The sequence below is a fragment of the Papaver somniferum genome, chromosome 9 (assembly GCF_003573695.1).
Source record: "Papaver somniferum cultivar HN1 chromosome 9, ASM357369v1, whole genome shotgun sequence".
Taxonomy (NCBI): Eukaryota; Viridiplantae; Streptophyta; class Magnoliopsida; order Ranunculales; family Papaveraceae; genus Papaver; species Papaver somniferum.
In genome coordinates, this window is record NC_039366.1 from 167,208,868 (window position 1) to 167,236,258 (window position 27,391).

Below are 27,391 nucleotides of genomic sequence, written 5' to 3' on the forward strand. Positions count from 1 at the left end.
CATGGCGATGAAGAGGAGAGGTATAAGAAAATGGAGGAAGAAACATATAGTCGATTCCACGGAAAGGGAAAAAAGAAGTTAGAAGGGAAGGAAGATACTAATGAAGATCTAAAAAGGATGCTAGAACAAAAAGTAGAGAAAAGGAAAGTATGGGAGCAAGAGAAGGCTGACATCGCAAATAGAAACGCGACAATCGAAGGAGAAAATAATTCGATAAAGAAGGAAATTGAGACAAGTGATGGGAACTGTGCCCAGAGGATTAAAACGGTCTAGCGACCACACCAGAAAATTAGAGAATTGCGCCCTTGTGAAGGAGAGAGCTATAATCGAGAAATCTCAAAGGGACCTAAAGAAAAGGGGAAGGATTCGCAAAGAAGCCAAAAGGAGCACGATGAAGAAGAAGACTTAAGGAAAGCAATAAAGCAAAGTCAACCAGATCAAAGAAACCTTAAGACTACGACAAAAGTGGGTCGGCAAGGAACGTTAAAAAGAAAGGAAGGGGACTCCAGTAATGAGAGTTTAAGCCGTGAATTTCTAAATGAACTGGAGAGCGCGCGAGAAATGATGGGCGATGCCAGAAGAGCGAGAGAAGAGACCAAAAGCAATTTTCGGAAGTGCAACTTTATAGTACATTATGCGAGAGAAATAACCAGTTTTCACGACAATGTGATGAAGAATAAAACACAAATGAGAATATAACGACAATGAATTCAACTGTATGATAAATGATTCACCACTCGCGGAATGGCAAAAACATCTCATTACCTTCTCAACCGAAGAAGCTCTGTACGATGGGGGCTTCATTTGAATCCTCTTGTCGTAGAGCTAACCATGATTAGAAGAACGCTGGAAAGGAACGATGTCGCGTGCAAAGAAGAAAAATGGGTGGTAGACAAGATTCTCGTAGACACGGGAAGTTCCGCAGACATACTTTTTTACCGGAAACTCAAATCAATTGGATATGATAATTCAGAGCTGACTCAATCGCTATATAACATATTTGGATTTAACGGGGTACCAACTGCACCAAAAGACGGGATCATGATAAAGATACCACTGGAATCCGTGCACACTGAAGTGGTATTTTGCGTAGTCGATATCGAATCTCCATATCAAGCGCTTATAGGAAGGCCATGGATTCTGGGATCACGGGAATAGCTTCAACTTTCCATCAATGCATTTGTTTCCTGATACCAGAGGGAATAGGAGAAATCAAAAGAGACACAATACAAGCGAAAATAAGCAACAAACAAGACACTCAACAATATGAAGAACGAAAGCAGAAGAAGAAGAAGAAGAAGAAGAAGAAGAAGAAGAAAAGAGAAAACAGGCGAAAGAAAACCAGAAGGAAAAGGAATATCAAGCTTATCTGGTTAACTGCAGAGAAGGAAAAGGAATTCCGAGCGAGATTCCCGAAAAAGGAGGAGATCCAATTTGCGAGATAAAAGATCCAACCCCAGTTTGTGAAGCACCAATGAGTTTCACCGTTGTCGAGCCCACAAAGGAGGTCAATCTGGGAACAGAGGAGGAACCCAAAGTTATTAAAATCAGAACCAAATTAAAAAAGGAAAAAGAAGAGTGACTAAAGCGATTGCTGCGATAATTTCATGATGTATTCGCGTGGAACATGGATGAGATGTTAGGATTAGATCCAAAAGTGGCATGTCACAAGCTGGATATCAATCCGAGTGCCAAGCCGTTAAAACAAAGGATAAGGAAGATAGAAACAAAGTACCACGCAGAAATACAGACATAACTCAAAAAGATGGAAGAATCAGGTATCATTAGACCAGCAAAGTACCCGGATTGGATTGCAAACATGGTGGTCATACCAAAGAAATACAAAGGAATCAGGATCTGCATAGATTTCAACAACCTAAATGAAGATTGTCCTAATTAAGGACAGTTTTCCTCTTCCTGATATACCTCAAATGGTGGAGTCAGCTTCAGGATATGGCGCACTATCAATGATGGACGGATTCTCGGGTTACAATCAGATACATCTCGCCGAAGAAGATCAAGAAAATACAACATTTTTTACACCAAGGGGGTTATATTGCTATACAAGAATGCCTTTCGGACTAAAAAAATGCACGGGCAACCTATCAACAGATGGTACAAAAAATATTTTCCAAGTGGGTGCACACCACTTTAGAGGTGTACGTGGATGCCATGCTGATAAAAAGCAAAAATTCAGAAGATTATGTCAGATATTTGAGGGAAATATTTGAACAAATGAGAAAACTCAATATGAAGATAAATCCAGCCAAATGCATATTTGGGGTGTCGTCAGGAAAATTTTTGGGTTACATTTTCTCGGAGAAGGGAATTGAAGTAGATCCTATCAAGGTGCAAGCGGTGCGATATATGCCATGTCCGTCGACAATCAAAGATGTGCAGAAGTTAAATGGTCAGCTCGCGGCATTAGGGAGATTCATCGTGAGATCGTCGGATAGATGCAAACATTTTTTCGATGTACTAAACAAGAGGAGCAAATTCGAGTGGACTGAAGAATGTGATGGGACATTGAAAAGTATAAAAGATCATCTCGCGAATCTCTCCATCCTTCAAAAGCCGGAGCCGGGGGAGGAGCTCCTAATCTACCTAGCGGCAATCTCAAATGCCTTGAACGTGATTCTATTGCGATCAGATAAGGGAATCGAAAAGCCAATTTCTTACATCAGTAAAATATTTAACTCAGCAGAAATAAATTATACAAAGATAGAGAAATTGATTCTCGCATTGGTATACGCGACACAAAAGTTGCGAACTTATTTTCAAGCACACAAAATCAAAGTACTAACGAGAACCCAAATTGAATCAGTTCTGAAACATACTCAAAGAGTAGGAAGAGTCGCAAAATGGAACGCACAAACAAAACATTACGTAGTAAAATACGAAATCTTATCCTCACCAAAATCTCAAGTCATCGCAGATTTCCTGGCTGAATTCCCGCTGGAAGAAGAAGAAGACGAGGAAAAAATGATTGAGATCGACGATGAGCAATCAGATACACATGACCTACTAAAAGAGACTAACACAACAAGATGGGAAATATTCGTGGATGGATCCACGAATAGTCAAGGCAGGGGCATTGGAATAGTCTTCACCTCACCGGGAGTAGCTAGAATAGTATTTTCGTTCAGGATAGAATTTCAATCCACTAATAACACGACAGAATATGAGGCACTGGTACATGCTTTGAGGTTGGCTGAGGAAATGAAGTTAGAAGATATCCGGTTAACGAGTGACTCCCAGCTCGTGATTAGCCAAATAAAAGGAAAGCATAATGCAAGCGACCCTATAATGCAAAAATATTTGAAGGTTGTCAAGCAGCATGCCATGAAGATACTAAAAATAGTATGGCGACATATAGGTCAGAAAGATAATTGGTATGCGGATGCACTCGCATTTATATCATCCATGACAGTGGATCCCAGCGTAGAATACGTGTTCGTGCGATTGAAAAATCCCTCTATCGAGATGGAAGAACAGAACGAAGAAAGCCTGAAAGAGCAGAGCGAAGAAAATATAGAAATAGAGAACGAAGATATGAAAGTTATGAACTTGGAAATGAAAAAGGGGACTAAGGAATCAGAAGAAGACGATTGGCGAAAACCAATCTATGAATATCTGGAAAGGGGTGAACTGCCAAGAGACAGATTAGAAGCAAACAAAATTAAAAGCAGATCCACGAAATATGAATTACGAGAAGGCATTCTTTATCGACGATATTTTCTGGGACCCCTACTGAGATGTCTATCGTTGAAGGAATGCATGGAGATATTAAAGGCAATACATTATGGGGATGCAGTGAATCATAGTGGTACAAAATCGCAAGCATACAAAGCAAAGGACATGGATACTTCTGGCCAAGGATGTACAAGGACGCAGGGGAGGTGAGCACACGAAGTGAAGAATGCCAACGCTTTGGAACAAGAATACACAACCCGGAAACAAATCTAAACTCGGTGCTGAGCGTCTGTCCCTTTGCAAAAATTAAGGAATAGACATCGTGGGACCACTCGTGACAAGGAGCAAGCAAAGAAGATACCTAATTGTCGCTATCGATTACTTCACCAAATGGGTAGAAACAAGAGCATTGCAGCACATTCGCGACAAATACGTCTTCAGTTTCATATTCGAGCAGATAATATGCAAATTCGGAATACCGGTGATTATATCCGATAATGGAGAACAGTTTGAAGAAGAAAACATAGATATGTTATTCAACCCTTCAAAATTCAGCGCGGAAAATCAACTCCGTTATACCCATAGAGTAATGGGAAAGAGGAGGCAACAAATAAAACCATCACCGATAATTTTAAAAAGAAGTTGGAAGGGCATCATAAAAGTTGGTGCGAGCAGCTGCATAACGTGTTATGGGCCTACAGAACCACGAGAGGAGACGCTACATGAATGTCCCGATTTTGTCTAACATATGGAGTGGAAGCAGTTCTCCCAACAGAAGTCATTATACCCACTACCAGGCGAGAGGCATGAGAAAGAAATTTAAATACCGATCTGATTTTATCGAAACTTGATGATCTAGAAGAAAATCGGGAAGTAGCTTTACAACAAATGGTCAATTATCATCAAAGGCTAGCATGAGAGTATAACAAGCGAGTCAAGAAAAGAAATTTCCAGCCAGAAGATCTAGTTTTACAGAAAATTCCACCATATCAGAAGGAGTCAGGAGGAAAGCTATAACCAACCTGGGAAGGACCCTATACAGTTAAAAGAATTAAAGGGAATGTCGCGTATGAATTAGTAGATTCCGAGGATAATATAATAAACCACAAGTTGGATCGTCCCTAGAATCCATTATACATCAAGAAGTATTATCCGTAGAGGAAGTATTAAAAGAAAAAAGGTGGAACAGTTGTTATAAAGAATGAGAATGTATTAATGAAAGAATATGTTGATCAAGAAAAAATGTCTCAATGAGAACATTTTGAGAAGGACGTTTTGTCGCAAAGCAAAAAAGAAAATTGTTGCGACAAAACAACAGTAAATCAAGTACGATAAAACAAATATAAAGAGAAGACGACAAGAACAAGTACAAAAGAATACAAAAAGACCTTCGACAACAAGGCAAAAGAAAAAGCAAAAACAAAAGGAGAAGAAAAATACAAAAACAATCAAATCCTTAGATGCGAGGCTAGGTACCAAATTTTTGGCTTGCACCTTAATTCGCATAAAAATGCAAGAGGCAGTGATAAGACCTATCGCATGTCATATTGGGAAAATCCTAGGAAATGAAAAATATATTGATTGTTGATCGTGCTAGTTAGACAGAGTTCTGGCATAGAATGCATCCGGTCCCCAAGAAATCCCACCTAGGGTGTGATCTCGTAACCAAGAGCCTCATCGGCGAAGGTATAAGTGCTCACGATAACACTGATTGTCGGCATAACCAGACGAGAAGAAGTCCAACTGCATCAGGTAGGGGTTATCTTCCTCGAAGGGGCAGTCAGGGGGAATATAAAGGGACGACACCCTCCACTAGGGAGTTGTAAAGTGTCAAAGACGAAAATGGTATGAGGCTTTTTACTCATGGGAGTACATTAGGCCTATCACATTGTCGCATCAAATATCAAATATCAAAGAAAATAAAGAAAATAAAAATACAATGATAAGGAGAGATCAATGGCCAATGACTCGAAAGAGCCCATGGAACTGCGATTTTGTCGCCAGGGTTGGATCTCTGAAAGCATTGCTCAATATGAGTAATCGAATATCAGCAATCTCGCCCTCAGAATATAATAATGAAAAATAATAACCCTGAGGCAACGATAAGACCTACAAAACCAGGGAGAGGCACAATAAGACTTTAACTAGGAGGCAAAATAAGACCTCAAATTTGATAAGGCGAGATCAAGGAACTATCACTCAATATAAGTGTGTAGGCGTTTGCGATCTTGTCGATAGGATTGGGTCACTTAAAATCATTGACCTCGCCCTAAAAGAACGAATAATTAACCATGAAATGCACAAATAACGCAGAAATTACGCTCTAAGGAAGAGAGTAGCCATGAAAAAGAGAATTCAAAAAATGCATCCTCACTCGAAGGGAAAGAACAAAGGAAAGTATGGGAATACAAAGTCAGGTTACGTATTCTTTACCTTTTCAACCAGAAATATTTTTTGAATTTGTCATCAAATTATCGCCGAAAGATACTCAGATAAATTTCCATAAATATGTTACCCGATAAGTTGCCTAACATACTATGATATCATCGTTTCCAAAGAACAGGTAAAAGACTAGAAGATGAATCAAGTTAAGCAAAAGGAATTCACACCCCCCACCACACACACACCAAACTTGGGAATCCCCAGATATTATCCAAAAGATAGCAATATATAGATGAGAGCAGGGGACCAAAGTAAAGTGAGATGGATTATCGCAGAGAAGCGCGAGATTTATCCTAGGAGCAATCATCATCGCTATGTTCATCCTCATCGGACTCATCCTCAGAACTGGTGTTCTTCTAATCAGAGATGACCTCGAAATACTCGACATCTTACGGATCAAGACCCTTCAATTCACAGAGCTCACACTCGAACTTCCGGCACTGCACATTCAGACTTCGCTGGGAACGTATGTGGGAATTCTTTTCAAGCCTTTCCCTTTGCCTAGTGATCTTGGCTACCAAAAACTCCAGATTTTCTTTTGTTTCTTCTCGAATCGAAGCTGCGACATCTGACCTTGAAGATTAACGATCCGTCGTGAATAAGATTACTTCTCATCTCGGGTAAGGATCAAGTAACCCTTCAATTTCTCCAACTCATCATCTCGGGCTGATATCTCTAGCTTCTGCTGAGTCGCGGAGTCTACAGAAAAGAAAAGAGCAAAGTCAAAACTAGCAACGAACACCATGGAATAGTGACGTCGGTTCATAAATCGTACTCTCCCAATGAGCGTTATCGACTTTGAAATTCTCTAAATGATTAGTCAGATAAGAATGCCTAGCAGTGCAGATACTCAGATGACGTCTCAAGTCCGAATTTTCATCAGCAACAGATTGAAGCCCCATCAAGTTCGCCGATATACTTTTATTGAGGCCTTACATCGCAAAGACCAGGAAAATCAAGGGGCAGAACACGAGAATCACTAAATATCATAAAAAAAAAAGATGGCGGATGAAATTACTAGTAAGATCATGAATCCTTTCTCGTAAATAGTCATCAACTCGTACTTCCTCGGAAAGTTTCTCTTTAAGATCGGCGATAAGGAATAAGCTATGTTCCAATTCTCGCTCTGAATGAAGGCACCCTTCCAGGAGCGCGATTCGACGCCCGCTATCCTGAGGCAGGAAAGCAAGAATTCAATAAACGAAGTAAAGACACAAAAAGTAACAACAGAAGAATTTGCCTACCATAACTTCGAATCCCGCTTGTTGCATGTAGCTTAAAGAATGGGCAACCTCGATTCTCGCAGCCTCATCCATAGGAACTTGAGAACAAACTCTCATCATGGCGGTACAAACCTTAACTAAATCTGGATCGTAGGAAAAGGACCAGCTGTCTGGAAACCCTAAACCAAAACTTAAGATCAGCATGATGATCATCGTTCAGAATCAAAGGAGAAGACCTCTTATCTACAGCAGAAGACTCTGCTCGGGTAGAGGTTGTCGCAGGTCAGAGTTTTCATCGGTACTATCCTCGCACAACATACCACGAGCAGAGGCATGACATCCACCTGCACGGAGACGAGCGAATTTGGGAACACGCAGAGGTTCTGATTTGACATGACGGGATCTCTTGACCTTGGCCGAAATAGAAGATTCACCAAATTCCTCCTTCCCGATCAAAAGAAGATAAGAAATAGAGGCAACAATATTATTTAGAAAACGAAGATATTTCTTACCTCTTTTGAATTCGAAATCAGACTCCTCGGAATCTTCTTTGATCTGACAAAAGAGAGGAAACACCATATGAAAGTGTTCTCAGTCAGGATAGTATGAAGCGTTTGCCTGGAAGAGTAACAAATCACTTACTTGGATAAAGACTCAATACTAGGAGAGAAAATCCGTTGATCCGCCACGAAACCTATGATGTGAAATGAAGTCATAAAAGAGAAGAAGGACAAACCACAGGAAAGCCAATAATAAAGACTATCCGTATTTGAATCAATAAGTATTTAAGGCGGTCAAAAAGCGGTAGGAACATTTAAGATGGAAGAAACGTGAAGGTTATGCAAAGTTCATGAAAACATGATGGTTGTTGTATAACACCAAGCGACATGGCGAGAAGACGTGAAATTCTCTCACTATCTTTCCTTCAGAAGACCAGTACGAGAAGAGGAAGAATGTGGGTACGAAATATCGCCTCGCCATGTTTTAGAAAGTAGTGAACACGACAAATAGAAAGTGTTAGAGTATTACTCTGTCGAACTCGCATGCGTTGCTATCTCAAGCATGTTTGTCAATGTTAGTGATCAAAACTATAAGTCTTGATTTCTAGTCTACTATAGCTAAGGTATCGGACTAGGATAGAAAGTGTAGTTGAGATCAAGAACTCCATGGCAATCATCATATAAGACGAAGGACTACTCAAGGAGCTGATGGATCTTCATCGACTAAAAGGTATATGGAGACTTGAACTTATCTATCACTCAAAAGTCTATTTATCTCCTATCTTGAGACAAAAGTCGTTTTGCTATATAAACTTAGATTATACACATGTGCTATTTCGAGCCGAGTTTATCTCGCCTATCTATTTCTAGAAATATGTATTGGTAAGCTTTCGCTTTAACCAAGTTCATCTTTATCTAGTGACGAAAGTCATGACAAGTTTCAATCACTTTGGAAATTGCTTACTTTGACGAAAATAGTTTGTGAATAACAACTATAGAATATCAACGTCCTCTAAGAATGTTCCGATGATTGAAATGAGAGTTTAGATTATATAACTATTAGAGGATATAAGCATTGTTGTGGAAACACATATATGTATAAGTCCTTATTCCTTGAACCGAAGTTTGCGAACTTTGTTGATCAAGAGAACCGACATGGTGGCGTGAGCCAAGTCCGCGAACTCAGTCCGCGAACTGGCGGAAGTTCTTGTCCCGAGAATTTCTGTTGGAGTTTGTGAACTCCGTCCGGGAACTTAAGTCCGCGAACCCAGTTCGCGAACTTGAGTAGGTTGTATCTAAAAACGAGTTTGTGAACTTATTCTTATATAAACTAAGGAATGCAAATTGCAAACCATGGCTATATATTTCATGAACCGATTCGAGTGAATCAAATCGTTTTTGCTTCGATTGTGTCTTGTGTAGTTACATAAGATTTCCTTGCAATTGCACAACTCTCTAACTAGTTCATTTGAGTCACTTGAACGAGTTATGGTGAAGAAGAATATGGTTGATATGAAAGTGATCATATGCCTAACTATTTGGTTGACTATTGTTGAACCAACAAATGTACAAGTTTGGGTACGGTTGCACAAGCCTAGAAACGTGCATTTCATTTGTGTGTAACAAGCTAGTTTTCGACCTAACGGTTGAAAGATATTAGCTTGAATCTAAATCAGTTTTTCATCTAACAGTGAATATTGAATGTTTTGTTACCAAACTAACATTGATTGCAAACCCTGATTTGAAAGACTATATAAGGGAGAACTCTAGCAACTGGGAAACCTGATCCCCACACCTTCTGTGTGATACTAGTTGCGCTAAGATAGAGTCGATTCTCCTTTAACCTTTGGTTTCTTCTTCTAAACCAGGTTAACGACTTAAAGACTTCATTGGGATTGTGAAGCCAGACCGATGCTACTTTCTCGTAGTTGTGTGATCTGATCTTGCTGTTTCTATCGTACGAGTACAATTATAATAATTGGCTTGAGATTGATATATCCTATAGGCAAGATATAAAAAAAATCACAAACACTTCGTCTCATAGTTTGTGATTCCACAATATCTTTTTCGCTGCGTCGATTAGGATTATTGTGAGGTGATTGATAATACTAGGTTGTTCTTCGGGAATATAAGTCTGGTTTATTAAATGGGTCATGTTCACCTTGATTTATCAAAAGACGGAACAAAACTCGCATTATATTCGTGGGAGACGGATTTATCTATTACCGTAGACTTTTTTGTGTGATACAGATTTGTTTATTAAAGTCTTCGACTTTGGGTCGTAGCAACTCTTAGTTGTGGGTGAGATCAGCTAAGGTAATAAAGTACGTAGTACTCTGCCGGGATCAGAGACGTAGGAGCATAACTGTACCTTGGATCAGTGTGAGATTGATTGGGGTTCAACTACAGTCCAGACCGAAGTTAATTTGGAGTAGGCTAGTGTCTGTAGCGGCTTAATACAGTGTGTGTTCAATATGGACTAGGTCCCGAGGTTTTTCTGCATTTGCGGTTTCCTCGTTAACAAAATTCTGGTGTTTGTGTTGTTTCTTTTCCGCATTATATTTTGTTATATAATTGAAATATCACAGGTTGTGCGTTGTTCAATCAATTAGAATATCCGACCTTTTGGTCGTTGATTTAAATTGATTGACGTTTGGATATTGGTTTTTGGTACCATCCAAGTTATCTCTTTAGTATTTGATAAAGACTCGCAGATTTCTATTTGCTCGAGTATATATCAAATCGAGAGATTGAGATATAAACTCTTTGATATACTTTTTATCTAGATTGAGTCTGACTGTCTAGTTGATTCTCTAGAAAGTATATTGGAGTTTGTCCATACAGATTGCTAAGCGAAATATTGGGTGTGGTTGTTGTACCCCCACTTTTTCAGAAAGTTCCCCGACAACAAGACAGCGACAAAGCTACACGATAAGGGACATGCGATAAAGAAGGGATCCGATAAAGACACTAAGCATCATAACGATGAATCCATCCAATGGAATAACATCGATGAGCACAGAGTTCACGATGAACAAGGAAATCTCAAGGAGAGAACATCGTTGACCTAGACCAATGCAATGAAGAGACATCCGAGAGAATATTTAGCCGAGTTTGTAGGAGAAGAAATCATTTTATTAGTTGTAGTTATGTAAAAGGCCTGTATAAAGAGAAAGAAGGCATTATAGGGGGTAATGAGGTTTTATCTAGTCCAAGTAATATGCAGAGAGAATAGAGAGAGAAAGTTAGGGTTTGTATAGTTTGAGTAGTATCATCTTTGTGCATGAACCTTCAAGAGTAATTATATGGCTTGATTCCAATCTTCTTTACTTATTTTAGTAAGTTTGTGTGTTAATCTTATCAAGGGTGTAGTTGTATGATTTCCTGCAGAAACCTTGCCATTCATTCATAACTAGATCATCATCATCTTCGGCAGAGACGGCCCCATAGGGGAAGCAGGCAAAGCTCCACTTTGGGGCATCAAGGCCTAGGGGGCAACAAAATATGGGCTTTACATTTTGATGTTTTATCAAAAATTTGAACATTTTTAGGGCCTTATTCATAAAATTGTGTGATGTATAGAGGAGAAACTGAGTAATTTTAGGACTAAATTGGAACTTTCCACAAAATAATTCTGATTATTGGCTTAGAAAAAAAATCACACCTGCTAAGATTTAGGAGATAAGAGGTATTTTAATTCTCATCTTTAATCTCTAATTTTTCTATTCTTGTATATGTTAATTTTTTTTTTATAATTCTTATTGTTGAATCATATATAAAAAAAATGATCATTGATATTTAGTAATTTTTGGAACTATAACTGGTAAAGGTTTGGATAATCAAATTAATGGATTTATTAAATAGGTAGTCTTCAAAAGAATTTTTTACCGAGTCTTCAGGAAAACGACATTGACTTATTAACCGTACACGGCATAACAAATTGTAGGAACAATTAGTTGATGTCAATGTTTAAGGCTTATGCCTATCAAAATGTTCTAGGTTTAGTAGTTCAATTTAGTAACTAGGCTTACTCATAATTCTTGTTTCTTGCATGTACCCTTTTTTCTTTTCATTTTTTTTTTAAATGCATGCCATTCACTTGAAAAGCAAGCAAACATCCCGATCTCAAAATAAAAAGAAGAGTTAAAAAGTTTTCTTGTTAGAATAAGTAAAGCTACAGAACAATAACTATGGGGGCAAAAAAATATTCCAATTCGGGCCAAAATAAGTTCAGGACCGGCCCTGATCTTCGGCATATAAACTCAGTCTTGGAATTGGTGGTTCTATATACAAATACAACCAACTTGATGTTGCGTTGAATTTTGTATTAGGAGACTAGAGATGAATAATTGAGTGAAAAGGTTAAGTATAGAGAGGTTAAGAGAACACGTCAACCAAATGATGTATATGAACCAAACCTTATTTTACCATCCATTTGACTTGCGTGTATATCAAATTTGAAATATGGGACTAAGTCAGTCTCAAGAAGTCGAGGCCTTTTTTTTTCTGATGGTAACTGTTATCAAACCATTTTAGTTGTGGTACTAGGAGTAGACCTTCTGACATATGCAAGAAATGTAAATATGTTTTTGGTGGCGGTACTGCATACAATTTCGGCTTAGAATTGTCTCATTTACGGAGTAGAAGCCGTCATAATGGGTGTATGGCACCCTTAATGTACGTCCCAACACCGTATTTCCTTTACGTACGTTTTTTTTTTGACACGACAAGCGTGGTTAAGAAGACCCAAACCCACTAAAAGGTTATCAAAGAAAACAAAACAACCAGCCAAAACAAAAAAACACTAAAGAAGAAATACAGAAATCACAAGCATCACTTTGGAGTTTAGACATCCTACACTCCGTAATACACAGTTCCAGCTTTATCAGCATCAAGAATCTTCTTAAAAGCAGGAGAGAACTGCTCAGTAACCAAATCCACAAATTTCTGGGTAGGGTAAATTTTAGACAGGAGATTAGCTGCCTGATTTATTTCCCGAAAACGATGAGTAATCTTCACGGAAGTGAATTTGGACAATAAAGTCATAATCCTTCTCCAAACTTGGATAACATTCCAAGGGGATTAGAATCTACACTATTAAGCATCGGGAAAACAGTCCAATAATGTGTAGATATGTGAATAAACTAAGATTCAATCCTGACTGAAATGGGATGACAACCTCCATATGCAGCAGCTAAAGGATCTCCTACGGAATCTCTAATAAGGGCACCAAAATCAGATGAGTTATCTCCCTTAGAGCCATCAGTGTTTATCATAACATCATAACCACTAGGAGCCTTCCTAGAACAAGGAATATGCACTTTGAGAACAAATTCACAATCAAATCTCCACATATCTATAAAATCTCTGTTAGAAGTAAAATTACCAGTCTTCAAATTCATAGCCCTCATCTTTAGCCAAACTTCCTGGATGATAATGTAACTAACTGCCTCCAATGAAGAAACTTTAAAAGCAAAGACTTTAGAGTTTCTTTCCCTCCAAATATGATAGATGAAACTATTTAGCACCATTCTTCTGACATAAGAAACTAAGTTGTTACTTTTGAAGTTCTCAGCACACCATGCCACTTCTTCAGTCCAACTCTGACAAGCATCTCTTCTAAACCCCATCTTGAAAAGAAGATCCTTCCATATCTAAGCAACAAACTCACAACTACGGAACAAGTGACTCTCATTTTCTAAGACATGATCACAGAAGGTATAGGGGGTAAAATCCATAAGACCCCAATGCATAAGTTTCTCTCTAGTTTTAAGCTTCCCTTGTAAAGCAATCCAAGTAATAAAAGTGTCTCTAGGGATATGATATTTACACCAGACCAAGGGGCTCCACTGAATTGATTCACTAGATCTCACCAAAGTGTCTCTGTGGATATAATATTTAAGACGAAGACAATGATGATGAAGATGATGATGAAAATAATTCTTCTTCTTCCATTTTTTCTAGGTTTTTGACGATGGAGATTATGATGAACGATGAATATTTTTGTGTTACTTTTCTCTGCTACTATTGCTCTTGTTGAAGATGATGAAGACGATAAAGATTTAAAGAAATCTCTGTTTTTAGATCTTTTTATTAGGTGTTCATCCGAAAAAATGAACTTTGATTTTTTTTTTTTGTGTGTTCATGTTAAAAAAATGAACTTTGTTTTAGATCTTGAAGTATTATGTGTTCATTCAAAAGAATGAACTCTATTTTTTGTGGATTTTTGTTGTGTGTTCATGTTAAAGAATGAACTCTGTTTTGAATTAGTTTGTTTTTGATAGGTGTTCATTTTGATGAATGAACTCTGATTTTTGTTCATAATAATAATGAACTTTGATTGGGTGTTCATTCGAAAGAATGAAGTCTGATTTTTGTTCATAATAATGAACTTTGATTCGGTGTTCATTTGAAAGAATGGATCCTGTTTTTAGACTTGATTTAGTGGTTTTGATTAGGTGTTCATTCGAAAGAATGAACTCTATTTTTGTTCATAATAATCAGTTTTTTGTTGTGTGTTCATTTTTAAGAATGAACTCGAATCTATAAAAATCATTACCAAACACCTGATAGTTTATCAAACATAATGAACTCCTACAAGAAAATAAGTAGGAAGTTCAGGGTTCATCAGAGAGCATGAACTCAAATAATTCTGGAAATGGAAAAGTTATGGAAATTAATGGTAAAATAGTACGAGCGAGTATTTTTTGACCATCTTATATTTTAAAATAATTATGGACCAAACATGAAACGCCTTTTCCGTTGGACCAAATAGTCTTGGGACCACCTAAAAAGGACGAAATGATAATTTCCCCTTAACAAATTTGGGGACCATTTCTCTCTCATGTGTTTAGGTTGACCAGCTGGTCGGAAATGTTGCAGAATTGGTTGATTATTTTTAGGGTGTAATGAAGTGAGTTTTCATTTGCTGATGAGAAAAGAATGCAGTCATTTGCAAAAAAAAAAAAAAGTGAAAAATAGGTGGGCAGTGGGAGTTGATTTTGATTGGGAAATGAGTTTCTGGTCCGCTGCATTTTATAGCATTGTACTAAAAACTTCCATGCAAAGAATAATAGGTAACGAGAAAAAGCATCATTTTGTCGCGTGCCTTGTGAGACGAAAAGAGGTAGTAAAAGATCCACGTAGCATGGTTGAAACTGATGTTATGTTAATACACTGGAGCATGTTATCTTAAACTGATCCATTTTTCACTGAATCCTAACTGTTGAAACATATTAATCACAAACGACCAATCCATTCTATCGAAAGTTTTGGCTGTGTCGAGCTTGATAGCAATATATCCTTGAGCTGCTTTAGTTTTCTTCATGTAATCAATAATCTCATGGCAATGATGGTATCGTCTACTATGTTTCTTCCAAGAACGTAGTTGCCTGCCACAATATTCTAAGATGTACACTTATAACATCGATAAATTAAATCTTGTTCCATTTTTCTGTCTCTTTTTTTTTATTTTTTTTTTATTAATCATAAATTTCTTTTATTTTTCTTTTATTAATCATAAACAAGTTGTAAGCTTAAATAGCAAAATAAGGATTGATGATGTGGAAATAAATAAAAAACAAAAGAGAAATGATAATCCTTTCGAAAGAAGAACTAAAATGTAGGTTGTCTTACCTGGGTTCTGGAAAGACGTGATAAAAAGAGAAAAAAGTCTTCCGAACTTGTGCTTAATTTTTTGAATTAAATTTCAAAGTGAATTAAATCCTTAGAGAATTACTACACCAGATTTTGTATTCAGCTAATACAAAGGAGAGAAATGTACACTCCGGTTATCTAGGGGGCTGTAGTCGCACTCAAAAGCTTTAATAGAAAAACAATCATACTAAGGCTTAGTTTGGTATTGTTACAGCTTTTGTACAAGCACTTTTCTGGCGTGCGTTGTTGTGCTGTGTTGTGAGAAAAAAACAGTTTGATGTTTGGTAAAATATTAACTAAAGCTAAAGCTGATTAAAAAAACAGTCAAAGTGTGTTTGGTAAAATATCAAATTCAACAATTGTTGTTGTAGCAAATGACAAAAACAGACATATTTTTGAAGATAGATTTGTTCGATTTTATTGGTTTTAAAAATAATTAATATTTTTTACTATTCAATATAAATATATATAATATTAAATTTACTAATTATTACTATTATTATGATTGTTAAAAAATTATTTTACTTAACCACCTTTATATATATATATATATATATATATATATAATTTTCAAACAAAAAATCAAACTAAAATTCATTAAATAATTATTTAATATTTATTTTTATTTTTATTATTGATAAATGAAATGAAATGGTAAATGAAATAGTTTTAAAATAAAAAATAATAATATTTAAAGACTAAAATATAAGAAATAAAAAATTGATTTATAATTTAAGGTAATTTTTGTCATTTATAAAATATAATAGGAACAATAAAAAATAAATCAAACATTAAATTTAGGTGAGACCAAAACTTATGCTTATGTAGCTTTTAAAAGCTCCTCCCCAGCTTTTGAAAATTGAGGAATTTGAAAAGTGCTTTGGGTAAAAGGCACTTTGATTTTCTTTTACCAAACACCAATTTCAAAAATTATTGACATATATAGATTTTGAAAGCGCTTTTGAAAAAATAAAAACATTACCAAATCCAACCTAATACTATTATAATTCTTGCATGAACTGACAAGAGACATGCACCACCACTTCCATACTCCTAACACTGCCCATGAGACATTGGTGTGTTCCCGACGATGCAACCAAAACTCTACTGTAGTCGGTAAGTGAGGTCTAAATCACGACATATAGCAAGTCACATACATGACACTTGTTTTTTTCTTTTAAGACATCACGATCGGAAATTTGCTTCTCTGCTCGAGCATTTTTTTTTTCTAATCTAGGAGTCACAATCAAATGAAAGTATTTAGTCTGAAATATGAACCGCATCTAATCAAATTTGCTTCTCTCTGATCGGAAATATGAACCGCATTTAATCGATCTAGTAATTTAGTCTGAAATTTAAATGAAAGTATCTTAATTCTTAAACCTTTTCATCAAAGTTCATATACCAAAAAAAATAACATCCACTAACATCCACATATTAGAAATCTAGTTGGGCCGAACAAAACAGGGATATGGCCTTCCCCCGTCTTCATCAAGAATATACTAGTTACAAGTTCTTGTGGTGACTGGTGGTAAACAAATCAAAGACCTTACCTAGAGCTGCCTTTGCCAAATATTCAGCATAATTAGCTCCATATAACAATGGCTATACAAAACATCACAAAAAGAGCCATTTTCAAAACTTTGATATCATTAACTAAACTTCTAATAAAAGCAGGGAGGGTCAGTATTGCCTGTACACAGTTGGATGGTAACTTGTGAATCACTTCAGGTATAACTTAATCTACCTCTTCATCTACCGCTTCAAACAAAAGAATATGAGGTTGTAAATGTGCTCTTTCACACATGAGAATTACGTCATCCCATCCGCCGATCACCTGAACAAATTCTACTAGATGATGAAATTGTTACCTGGAAATCCCAATCTGATTTTTAAAAGAAAGAATTTGAAGACAGAGCAGTACCTTGACAGTTTCGTCATCATACAATGTCCATCGGTCTTGCTCACAACTGTATGCAAAGCAGCCATAATGTTGTCATAATAGCAGGCCTACAAAAATACATGACCATTTTAGGGGCCAAATGTAAAACTTACTGTCAAAAAATGTGCGGAGATGGGTCATAAGAAAGGATACAAATTTCTCGTTACTAAAGATATAGAAAACCATAGTGCAGCAAAGAATTATGATTTTGCAAGGACACAGAATTTTTCATATTTTTGTTAAAGATTAATATGTTATTTCATCATACCATTGAAACTAAGCGGTGGTTGTTCCCTGGAAGCAGCCCGCGATATAGGACAGCAAAATCTAATTCAGTGGTCAGGGCAGCCAGTGTTGCTGATATGTCATTTGCGCACTCATGTGTATTCTGCCAACCAAGAACTGGAATGTGGAAAAAATATAAATCTAAGGGTTACAAACAAGAAACCTAAACTAACATTTTCATGAGCAACTGATCAGTTCACCAATTTAATTTGCTAACCTGCTGTGAACACATGTGGTGGAGTCGAAAGAAACTGATGAATGTAATTGAGTTTTCCACAGCCACCAGACTCTGGGTCACATGCTAACTGCTGATTCATCTGAACGTTATACAAAAGCTCGCCAAAAGAGCTATCCGCACCCAGACTCTGCTGACATAAGTTTTAGTAAAATAAAATTTTGAAAAAATAAGTATCAAACAATTAAACGATTAACGTTTCTACCTCTTCGCCAAATGAAATGACAAGTTTTAAACAAAATGGAAATGCCCACTGGAGAGATACCTTAGCTGTTCTGAGTGCACTAGCATTGATGTTGTGGAAGAATGAAGTGTACTTCAGATGCTTCGACTCCAAACCACAACTGTGGCAATGCATTTTCTCAAAGATGTTCATTCCAAAAAGAGAATGTGCTACACAAGCATTACTTTCACTGTCCCAAGACTCATCGCCATTCTTATCTTCGTATTCTATATCCACTTGAAACAGAAGCAAATGATCTATGAAGGCAGTCAAAGATTACTGCCATTACTTCCGAAGCATCATTCATCTGGGCCTGCCAGTTGTCACTATACTTATCAGTTCAATTTTGATTGGTTCTAATGATTCAGCGATCTTCAATTATAAATTCCAATTTCCAAAATGCTAGTGCGGAAGTTGTGGATACAAACTGAACATAAACCTTGATAAAATGGCATCAAGTATAATTGCAAACTATGATTTACCTGTTGAAAGAAATTACTATTTGGATACAAGTTGCTAAGAGCAACTCTCAGAGAGGTAGGAGCAACTGCTTCAGCCTTCATATCTGTAGATGCCCTGCTTAAAGCCATGAATATGTCATATAGTGCACATACAACGCAAGGATCCCCAACATGCAGATGCGAAGATATTTTTTTCCCTAAGAACTCTTCGCGAATGCCTTTTAAATGCCACAAGGACTGCATTTTCACAACAAATAAGTGTAAGGCAAAAGCTGAAGGAATAAATAAATCGGGGTGACTGCTAGAATGCGCTGACCTGTATAATAACATTCAGAAAACAATTATATTCGCCAGCTTTATTTTTTAACCCGGTTCCGAATACCTCGGTCGCGTTCTTGCTGTTGAAAATGATTTCATCTTGTGAAACACTAAACGGATCTGATTCTGAAGATGTCAATTGAGGCCACAAACATTTGTATTTGCCAGCTTCATTTTTAGACCATGTTCCTAAAAACTCCGTTCCATTAATGCTGCCAAAAATGGTTTCACTTTGTGAAACTCTACAGGCATCTGATTCTGAGGACATCTCTGGAGGCAACATTCTTGGACCAGCTATCGGTGAAATTTGACGTGCTTGAAATGTGTCTGGAATCAAACATCAAAAAAGTGCTAAAATTACAATGTGAATGGAACTGCTTAGCAATGTTAAACATATCTTCTAACCATTCCAGAAAGGTATAATATTCAAAACTTATCAAGAAAAAACATTAAAGGAAAGCTAGTGTAGGAAGTATATCAAGACTCATGAGGGCATGGTTCCAGTCTTCTCAACTTCTCAGATAAATAGAGATTGGATTTAAAACGTCAGTTTGTGGAATTCAATGTCTTTGTACATTATGCATAAATATTACACGCATATGACACCAAAGTCCAACGCTACTTACTGTTGAGAACATGACGAGTCCTCCAATCCCCTAAACTGGCATGCTCTTTGACAAAACTATCATTTTGAAGAACCCCAGGTTCACGAATATCATTTCCAGAATCCAAGGATCGGGAACGGCCTTTTACAACACTGGTATAGCTGTTGTGCCGTTTGCATTGCCTTCCTCTCAAGCCTTCAGAAGGCACAGAGCAACTGTCGGGTGCTTCAGCATTAACGGCTGCAAAAATGAAATCAAACAAACTAACAGTTAAACTAAAAGAGTTTACATAACTAACACGAACTACTCCGTAAAAATTTCTAACGTTACAGAACTCGAACAAATGAATGCCACAAGCGAGAGCCTATACTTGAAGATAACATTGTAGAGACCATGGCCCCACTCATACTGGACACCTAATAAATCTTTTGCTAAACTAGGAATTCCCACTGAGGTTGGAAGGTCGACTAATGCATTCAGGTTTGCTACTACAGACAACCCCACTTTTAGAAGTTGACCACAGAGAAGGTACCAGAAGAAATGCCCCATGGTTACAGTTTTCCAACTGCTCGAATGCATCTGGACAAAAGCGACGGTGTTTAATTCAACCGGGAATCCATCTGGCAGCTGCAACACAATCCAACATTCTTCCACTTCTTACCTAACTCACCTAGATGCTTCTGTTTGCCTTCATTCTCGATTTTCCTCTGATACTCCAGAATCTCTTCAAGCTTTCTTTCCTCCGCTTCAAGCTCAATTTTATGTCTGTATTCTTTTTCTTGTTGTGTCAAGTCATCACCGCTAACACCACCTACAATCTCCGAATCTGGATGACTTTCAGACTTAATCGAGAAGTGGCTGCATCAGTATAACAAACAGTAAACAAGGAGATACACTACCATTAAAAAGTAGAGGAAAAAACTCTGCAATTATTTGTGATGGTAAAAGAAACTACTTGCGTACATTTCTTCTGTAGGTATTGCATGGAGATGCTGCTCACTACCACCATTCATCTGCAAAATACAAAAGCAGTGAGCCACCATCATATGACTTCACATAACAGGTCGGTAAGTATGAACCCCTAAATAAAGATAGACCCAATAGTTATAAGTTATAACCTTTAAACTCTTAGCTTTTCTGTGATCCCTCTTCTTTTTCTTATCCTTCATTTTCTCCTGGTTATGTTTAGAATCACCACCTTTTTGAATTCCCTTTTTAGGTTCAAGTACAAGTTCAGCTAAAAGTGCTTCTCTTGCAGCATCAGATTTCTCTTTAGCATCTTTGGCAACTAGTTCCTCCAAGTGTGCCTGGAAAAGAGAAACAGCCATGAAATCAGTAAGTTACATCTCAAAAAATTGACTTATGATTATAACGTTAAAGTACAGACCCGCATGAATGACTGAATAAGAGGCAGGATAATCTCTCGAAAATTGTAGGAAGACAAAGGCGCAATCTTCAGCTCTAAGTTTTGCATGTCCAGGGCAATTTTATTCAAGGTCATATGAATTTTAAAGATCTGCAGAACACAACACATGAGTTTAAAACATTGAGTATAGGCGTATAGCTGAAAAGGTACAAGTAGTTACAAACCCACCTCTGCAGATAGCTGAAACTTCAGTGTGTTGATTGCTTCTATAATGCAATTATCTGCTTGATGGAGGACATCACACATTCTCCACTTGTCTTTTTCCCCATTGTCAGATAAATGTCTAGTGACATCAGCCGAGGTTCCTTCACATCCAAATGGTGCATCCTTCAAAGCCTGTGCTTCTCTAAGAACAGCTGATATAGCCTCTAACTCAAACTTACTACCGATCAATATCGCATCGCTTTTCCTTTCAGTAAGTTCTTGCTGTCGCTTGCTAAGAACAGCCTCAAAACTCTGAGAGGCATTGCTAGTATTATGCTCCCTCTTTTTAAGCTCTTCAACACAAAGACTCTCAACTGCCAGTAAACCTTCTTTAGAACTCAGGAACTTGTGTTTCTCCTTGCACAAGTGTTGTAAGAGGTTATATTTCTCCTCACGCTTCTGAAGCAATTCTAATCCGTTATGGGTGTTCTGTTTCTTCAGATGGGTCCATGAATTCAGTTGTTCCCTGATCGAAGGGCCTGCGAAAATCCAGGACAGTAGAGCATTGCTATCAGGCAGTGGACCATCTTCACAAGTAGTGTCACCTCCAATTGAATGCTCGTCCAAAAGGAGATATGATGAATCACTGCTCAAAGTAACCTTCCCTTTGCGCTCAGACTGCTGAAGCATTTTAGAAGTAACACAAGGCTTATTAACTTCAATTTCAGCAGGCAGTACCGACTGCATATTTGGAGAGAAGCTACTCGTATGCTCCCCCACCACATGTTGCACAAGTGAATGACCATCAGTAAACTTCTCACTGCAGCAGCAGCATACCCAGAACCTCCACGTCCTCTTATCCTGCGCAAATAACAGGGCTTATAACAGAGTCTCTAACATCAAACTATCCTTTGACGAACTTAAATGGGACTTGAGATCCTCAATACTCACTTGGAGCAAACTTTGCTTCTTCTCAAGGGCCATTGAATCCCAAAAAGATCTAACGTGATTCATCCTGTCTGACAGGGACGCAGTCTTCTGCAAATATGAATGTTTACATCGTGTGGTCACTGCGTGAGTTCCCAAAGATGAGTGTAAATCTCTATCTTTACCATTCACTGAAGGAAGCAAATCAGACTTTTCTTGCAATAGCCTAGCAGCAGCTACACTTGCCTCAATTTCCTTTCTTCTCTCTTCAGGTGTCTTAGTTGCTTTCTTAATCTCATTAGGCCCTCTAGTGTGAGCTAAGCTAACCTCCACAGGATTTTGCAACAACTGAAACTTGTGGCCAGTTCCATTATTAGGACTGTTCGTCCCATTTGAAATCGAAGCTAGTTTAGCTCTCCGCGCAAGAAATCGAAGCTTTTGTTGAACATCGCCAATCCGTTTCCCAGGTGTTGTTAAGTTGTCGTCACTCCCGCCTTCCCAACTCTCCTTAGCTGGGTCGATCGGATTCTGAATAGCGAGTGCCCTCTCACATTCATCAACAATCTCACCATACCCAACCTCAGCATCATTTGTGGATTCAAAGAGTAAGGTGACGTAGAAATGAGCAAACTCAATAGAATTTGGGGCTAACAAAACAGCTCTTTTGGCTGATTCAATAGCATTCTTAGCATGCATCTGCTTCTCATTCGGGTCCTTAACTAGGCCACCAGCAAAACTGAAAACAGCCGATAAAACACGATGGACAAGACCAACGCTCTCATACCGAAGACTTAGCTCTTTCAAAGATTTGAAAGCCTTTGCACGATTCCCTTTTGCAATTTCATTTAGGGCTTTTTCGTATTCAACTTTAATACAAGATATCAGCTTCTTCTCATCATTAACACTTACATTACCATCTTTAGCTACCACCTCTGCTGAAGCTGCAGTTACAGTAGCGGCAGCGACAGAGGTGCTAACTGAAGTGGGTTTGTTTCGAGAACCAGGGTTTCGTTTTTTATACCCCATTCTACGATTTTTGTCACAACAAGAAGTAAAACAAGATTGAAATTGAAAAATAGATGATGATTCTTATACTTACAGTATATATATTGAACTGGAGGGCGTATGTTATAGTGAAGCTCAATGTAAAAATCCTTGAGAACTAATCAAACCCCATCCCTTTGTCTGAAATCTCTTTCACTCTTAAACCTATACTTCCAAAAACCCTTTCAACTCCTTAAACCCTTGTTTTTCTTAACTCCTTAAACCCTTGTTTTTCTTAGCATAATGGGAAAGAAGAAGAATAGAGAAGATACATGAATCAATTACAACAACAACAAACTCTAACAACACTCTAGATAAGAATAAGAAGCTCAAAAGCTTTACTACTAAATACAGTAAAGAAATAAATACAAGAGAAAGGAACTCAAAAATGTTTCCTTAAATAGGTGTTGGGACTTTCCGGACTATCCGGTGATCCGTCTTGGAACCGAAATGAAAGAAACTGGTACAATATTTCGGGAAAATAGGATTTGGAACTCAAAAAAGGAATACTCTCAAAACAGAGCCAATGTGGAACATATTACAACTCCTAGTATTTGTGACGGAAACAATTAGGATTTGGGGTTCGTCGAAAGATGGTAGAGGCATAACCGCATAAGAGAGTTTTATCTGGAATAGAATACTAGAATTAGAGAGAGAGCGTAGAGGAGTTTGCTTATTGCATAGGTATTACTTCGGCGATAGGATTTATGAGTTGGTTTAATTCTTGCATGAAGTGATTGGTGTGACATGCACCATTTTTATACTCCAACACTGTGCTCGTCAGACGGTGTGTCTTGAAATGCACTACTATTTAATATGAGAATGGTTAGGAAATGTGGTCCATTTTCTTTTCCAACCCGTACATAGATGGTCCAGTTAAATTGGGGCCTAATGTGATTAATTCGGGTCTATAGATTTCCACATCCACCCAATGTAGAAAGATATGGGATGTCTAAATTTGATGAAAGTACCAATTTACCCTCTAAAAATTATTAATACTACAAATTTACCCCATTAACTTTTAATAATAAAAGCTAAAACTAAAAAACAGTTTCAATTCCTAACTTATAAACCGATTCTTCTTCTATTCTTCTTTTCTCATTTTTTTGAAACCAAAACATCGTCGATTATCGCGATCCAAAAGTTTTCTTCTTCAATAAAATGGAGAAAAAAACAAAAGTGAAGCATGCTACTAACAGGCAATTTCCTAGTGTGGATAATCCCGGAATTGTTGAAGCAATTTGAAACAAAACCAAGAAAACGGTTGAGAAAGTTGAAGCATCTTTGATCGCACAAGAGGAAGAAATGGGTCGAATCAGTTACTTTTCTATCAACCCAATCCTCTAAACTAGGTTTTAGTAACATGTAATCGCTCAAAAATTAAAAAAATTTGAAGTCAAAATTTTCTGGGTTTACCAGAATCGGACCATGTATTTGTGAACCGATTGTGTTAGGAATCGGTTGTTGTTCATGCCCATATACCCCGATTGTGTTGCATGTGTTTTCTGGCTCGAGAAATTTGAACCATAATCGGTCAATGTTAATACCCACATAGTCTGATTGTATAACTGTAGGGATAGCCGTTTTTTCTGTAACTTTTTTCGTTAGAATCGGATTATATATGTGTTCACATAGCCCGACTGTGTAGCCACTGCTTAGGCGTAATCGAATTTCATTTGCATATATATAGACCGATTGTTGATGTGTAATGTTACAACCGGGTTTTATAACAATATCGAGTAAACCGATTGTTGTAAGAAAGAATGCACAATGTTTCTGTAACTTTTCTTCTTAGATTCAGATTACATTAACACTTATATAAACCGATTGAAGATGTGTAATGTTAGGAATTGGTCTTTATATGTATATCGAGTAAACCGATTGTATACCTTGGATTCAAAAATATGCATTGAATTCCATTGTTGTTTGTCGCTTATCTCCGTATTTTACAGGCCAAACAAGGGCAAGCAACAACGTCAAGCCGAAAAGAAATATAAGAGGAAAAATGATTTGGATTCTCCCCGGAGTTTGAGACCTCGTCGAGAGGGTGGTCAAAATTTAAATGCTTACCACCGAAGGGGCTCGGGGAGTAAAGCCAAAGCGATCCACATCAATGACCCACCACTTCAAGCGGAGCAACCAGCACAAGAAGAATCTGATTCTGATACACCTACTGAAGAAGGAGGCGGTGATAGAGAAGTTGATGAAGAAGAAAGTGCTGAGGAGGAAGTTAATGAAGAAAAAAGTGGTGGCAAGGAAGGTGATGGAGAAGAAAGTGGTAGCAAGGAAGGTGATGGACAAGGAAGTGGTGGCAAGGAAATGATGGACAAGAAAGTGAGGAAGGTGATGAAGAAGAAAGTGGGGATGAGGATAATGGAAAAGAAAGTGAGGATGAAGGTGATGGAGAAGAAAGTGAGGACGAAGGTGATAGAGAGATAGGAGAAGTTGAAGAACAATTCCAAGGAGGAGAAGTTCAACAACAAGTCCAAGGAGGAGAAGTTCAACAACAAGTCCAAGGAGAAGACGCTCAAGATGGTAAGAAGAAAGAGAAAGGGGACCACATGCCCGACCCAGAGAAGATGTTTCCTCGAGTCCCTAATGATCCTGTGAAAGGGTTACCCGGTGATGGAGGACGAGTGTTATAGGGTACAAAGAGAGTTGGGTCGCGGTCGTCTTCCATACCATAGTAACTACCTAAACCTTATGCTATGTAACATAAAACTTATTATCCGTGTAGTGTTTTGATTATTTTCCATAGGATTTATTTTGTTTTATAGGATCACAAGGATTTCGTTCATCGTATGAATCCAGGAACGTCAGGGACTATGATGAAGAGCTGTCCACTACAAGCTATAGAATCAACCATCGGAGAAGGTGAGGAAGTAATCGATCTAATCCAATCTACGGGGTTGTTGCATGCGGTCGAGAATTTGGATCTTGGTTACGACAAACCTCTTTGTTCCGCCTTTGCCGAGAGATATTACGGGGAAACGAATACTTTTCATCTTCTGTTTGGCGAAATGACGATGACCCCAAATGATGCGAAGTTCATTACTGGGCTAAGCATAGATGGTAAAGCCGTGAAACACAAAGAGTACGTGCAAGAGCTTGATTGGGACAATATTTACGCCACCAAGGAAGTGTTCCAATGGGATGAGGAGATGACCAAGTTACAAATGCTAGTAGGCAAAGCAAAGCGGAGGATATTCCATCTCTCGAAATTGAGGGCACTCTTCAGTGGAACAAAGAAACTTCGTGCTGAGGGAAAAGAGGTGACCAAGGAACGTATCTTCGCCACAGCCAATGTGTATGTCCTCTACGTCCTGGGATCTGTTATCTTTCCCGACGTTTCTGGTGCCCTTGTGAACGCCAAATTTATTCAGCTGTTGCAAACATTTGAGAAGATCCTTAAGTACTCTTGGGGCACTGCCATCCTTGCTCACTCGTTGAACGAGTTGAGAAAGGCTTCGAGGGCTAAGAGGAACCAAATCGGAGGGAGCATGGCTTTTCTGCAGGCGTGTATATATTTGCATTTCCCAATATTTGCTGCAAGGGATTTTGAGAATAAAGAATGGGACGGTAAGTGTCATGGAGACATGTACATCTACAAGAGTAAGGAAAAGGACCAAGATGTGTTTATTTGAAGTTGCGACGCCAGTTGAACAACTTGTTTGGCCAAAGGAAAAGGAAAGATGGTTGGGTGCAAAGAGCAAACTGATTATTTTGGGCCGTTGTTTCACCCAAGAGGATATGTAATGTATAACCCGACGAGAGTCGCAAGACAATGCAGATACATACAAGAAATCCCAAAGGAGCACAATAAGTTTAAAATCGACGAGAAGAAAACCAAGTCATATGATTATGATATTGATCTTGTTCACGACCCTTTACCATCATGTACATATTGGAATGCGAGAAGGTACAACATATATGCTATGGATGGTCAATTGAAAACAGATGATGAGGCAATTCCGGGGTACCTCAATATTTCGCGTACTCGAGTGATACGAGTAGATGAGAGGCCCCGGATAGAGGAAAAAGATATGGATCTCGAATTCCTGATGCGTATTATTTCTCAATTACGGATTTGTCAGTTGTTTTAGCATTATTTGTTTAATGTTTGTTGTTTAAAATGGAAACAGAGAAGACGAATCGGGCACTTGATATCCCAAGCACTGCTAGAAATCAGGCAAGGGAAAAATGTTAAGGCCAATGAAAAGCTGATTGATGAATTGAACAGTCTCGAAGATGTAGAAGAGGGTGCAAA

The 27,391-nt window shown here is 37.9% G+C and overlaps 2 protein-coding genes and 1 pseudogene across 2 annotated transcripts; 2 read left to right on the forward strand and 1 right to left on the reverse strand.

The window, feature by feature from the left end:
* The first annotated feature begins 2,235 nt into the window (after positions 1–2,235).
* Positions 2,236–3,903, forward strand: LOC113312835. Its single transcript, XM_026561572.1, has one exon. The coding sequence runs from the start codon at positions 2,236–2,238 to the stop codon at positions 3,901–3,903; it is 1,668 nt and encodes a 555-aa protein (XP_026417357.1).
* Positions 3,904–17,003: 13,100 nt separating this feature from the next.
* On the reverse strand, positions 17,004–21,309 carry LOC113312836 (annotated as a pseudogene).
* Positions 21,310–24,285: 2,976 nt separating this feature from the next.
* Positions 24,286–26,768, forward strand: LOC113312837. The gene is made up of 4 exons (XM_026561573.1): positions 24,286–24,323; positions 25,077–25,339; positions 25,441–25,760; positions 25,902–26,768. Exons 1-4 carry the CDS (start codon positions 24,286–24,288, stop codon positions 26,766–26,768), a joined length of 1,488 nt encoding a protein of 495 aa, XP_026417358.1.
* The last annotated feature ends 623 nt before the right edge of the window (positions 26,769–27,391 follow it).

What these genes read in the sequence shown, in the direction of transcription:
- LOC113312835 (XM_026561572.1), top strand. Translation starts at nt 2,236, where the DNA reads ATGAGAAAACTCAATATGAAGATAAATCCAGCCAAATGCATATTTGGG.
- LOC113312837 (XM_026561573.1), top strand. Translation starts at nt 24,286, where the DNA reads ATGGAGAAAAAAACAAAAGTGAAGCATGCTACTAACAG. An exon ending in GTGAAGCATGCTACTAACAG is followed by an intron (nt 24,324 to 25,076) that starts GCAATTTCCTAG and finishes CGTATTTTACAG; the next exon opens with GCCAAACAAGGGCAAGCAAC. An exon ending in TACCCGGTGATGGAGGACGA is followed by an intron (nt 25,761 to 25,901) that starts GTGTTATAGGGT and finishes TTTGTTTTATAG; the next exon opens with GATCACAAGGATTTCGTTCA.